The following is a 2,457-nucleotide window of genomic DNA, read 5'->3' as shown; positions in this document are numbered from 1 at the left end:
TGTTACAAATGTCCACGCATTTCCTGTCTCCAGAGGCAGCAGTAACAGAACTGTCTGAGTGCAGTGGTGGTGAAGGGGCCTGAGAAGATCCTCTTGCCTGTTTTGCAGGTCCCAAATAAGTTTCGCTATCCCTTCTATTACGAGATGTGTTGGTACGTGCTGGAGCGCTATGTGTACTGCATCACCAGCCGCTCACACCTCACCAAGGACTTCCAGAAGGAATCACTCAGTATGGGTAAGTCCAGCCCTTATACCTTTTTCACCCATATCAAACTAGCTTCTGACACCCCCCTCCTGCTGGGCTACTGGCTCAGCACTGTGGCAGGCAGGGGAGGGCTGGGTGTTCCTGTGAGCAGGAAGCCAAAACCAGGCAGACTTCTGCTTCCTTCTCCCCTGTGTCAGACCAGGTTCCTTGTAGCTGTGAAACCAGCACAGCAGTTCCTGGCCTTGCTGGGACACACAAAGCCTTTCACAGAAGAGGTGGAGGGAAGTTGCAGTGACCACCCCAGAGCTGTAGGCTCTGGGATGGTCACTGTGGGGCGAATGCTGTCTGGTTGGTCAGGGCTTTCAGCATGCAAGGTTTAAAGGGCTGTCAGAGCTATGTGCAGGGGCTCATGAGTGAGTCCACATCCCCTTTTTCCTCTCACGAAGGCAGGATCAAGGTCCTGAGTCACTCATGGGACCAAATGGCTGGAAATCCAGTGCAAAATGAGGCTAGACAGGGCTTAGAGCAACCTGATATAGTGGAAGATGCCCAGGCCCATGGCAGTGGGTTTGGACAAGATCTTTAAAGGTCTCTTCCAACCCAGACCATTCTAGGATTCCATAAAACTGTCTCTAGGATGTTGCTGTCTCTTCCCCTGGAAGTTTAGATATTGGAAGGGGCTGCCCAGGGAGGGGGGGGAGAGTCACCATCCCTGGAGCTGTGTAGGGATAGACTGAACATGGCACTTACTGCTGTAATCTGGTTGACATGGTGGTCATAGGTTGGACTCAGTGATCTCAGAGGTCTTTTCCAGCCTTAATGGTTCTCTGATTCTGCATTTTCATACCTGGTGCTTTGCATTCCCACAAAACAAACCAGAATTGGGAAAGGTTTTTAGCTGTTCTTTTGCAGCCTCTCCGTGCTCTCCCTTTCTTCTCACCTGTCCCCATACATATCTGTTGCTCCAACATCTCCTGCTCCAATATCCCCATGCTTGACATGGGGGGATTCCTACAAAAACCGCCCCCTCCTGTCATTTCCTGCCCACTGTGCTCTTCTATCACCCTTTCTCCATCATGGCAGATATGGAGCTGAGCTCCTCGGACTCAGTGAACATGGAAGAGGAGGAGGAGGAGGATGAAGAGGAGGACTCGGTGGGGAAGGAGCCCAGACGACCTATCACAAGGAGATCCATTCTTACCAGCCCCATAGCCAATGGTGCCAATGTGGACTATGATGAACTGGGCAAGAGCTGCCGGAGCAGCCTGCCAGGGCTGAAGAAGACCCCATCCATGGACTCTTCCGACTCCAGCCGAGGCTCCCAGAATGGCCAGGCCTGGGAGCCCAGTGGGGGCAGCCCACGGAAGAACAGGAAGGTACACCTGACCCAGTTTGAGCTGGAGGGACTGCGCTGCCTCGTAGACAAGCTGGAGTCGCTCCCTCTGCACAAGAAGTGTGTTCCCACCGGCATCGAGGACGAGGATGCCCTCATTGCTGATGTCAAGGTAGGCCTGAGGAAGCCACCAGTGCATTTCCCACAGTGAAACTGTGCTTGACCCTGACCCTACCCCATCCTGAGGGAGGAGATGATGCATCTGCAGGTTTGGTGTCCTCTTCTTCCTCTGCATGAGGCTGATGTTGCACCTAAGCCCTTGGATTTTGGGTTGGGCCTAGCAGGAGCAGTATTTGCTCCCATCCAGTGTGGCTGAGACCCCTGTGGGGACACTGGGCCCTGGCTGGGTCTCTTGCAGGTGTCAGTGCAAGAGTGCTCCTTCAAGATGCAGTTCACTTCCAGTTTTGGCTGTGGACTCCATGACAGTTGGAGCCCTTTCCTTGCCCTAGGTGGATTTGGCCTTGTTTCTTTGGGTTGTTTGCCCAGGGTGTGACCTGAAGTTATGAGTTGGGGTTTTTTGGGGGGATTGTTTGTTTTTTCCTCTTCATTTGCCAGACCTGTTGAGGTGACCCCATGAGCCCTTTTTTAGCCCTTCCAGCACCAAAGTGAGAACATCAGCCTCACTTGATTCCCCAGAAGTCCATTTTAGTCTCTCAAACCAATTACCTTCTGCTCCCCTCCTTGCTGATGGTTATCTGTTCAGCTGCTCACCTGTACCAAAGCTGACATCCAGGCACAGCCATGGGTGTATCCTCATCTTTGCCATTGTTTTTATTTTCCAGGCACTATCTCCTGATACTTTTGGTGGGTCATTCAGATAAATCCAACATTCTGCTGTGTTTGGAGCAGAGGGTGCAGC

The 2,457-nt window shown here is 52.5% G+C and overlaps 1 protein-coding gene across 1 annotated transcript in view; it reads left to right on the top strand.

Moving 5' to 3' along the window:
* Positions 1-1,749, top strand: part of KDM2B (lysine (K)-specific demethylase 2B) — an 8,374-nt gene extending 6,625 nt beyond the window's left edge. Inside the window, exons 9-10 of the mRNA XM_009073754.1 lie at positions 109-235; positions 1,289-1,749. Coding sequence (XP_009072002.1) covers positions 109-235; positions 1,289-1,749 — 588 coding nt within the window. The remainder of the gene's footprint in view (positions 1-108; positions 236-1,288) is intronic.
* Positions 1,750-2,457: the final 708 nt, after the last annotated feature.

The sequence above is a fragment of the Acanthisitta chloris genome, unplaced genomic scaffold (assembly GCF_000695815.1).
Source record: "Acanthisitta chloris isolate BGI_N310 unplaced genomic scaffold, ASM69581v1 scaffold34, whole genome shotgun sequence".
Taxonomy (NCBI): Eukaryota; Metazoa; Chordata; class Aves; order Passeriformes; family Acanthisittidae; genus Acanthisitta; species Acanthisitta chloris.
This window is presented reverse-complemented; position numbering and strand designations above follow the sequence as displayed.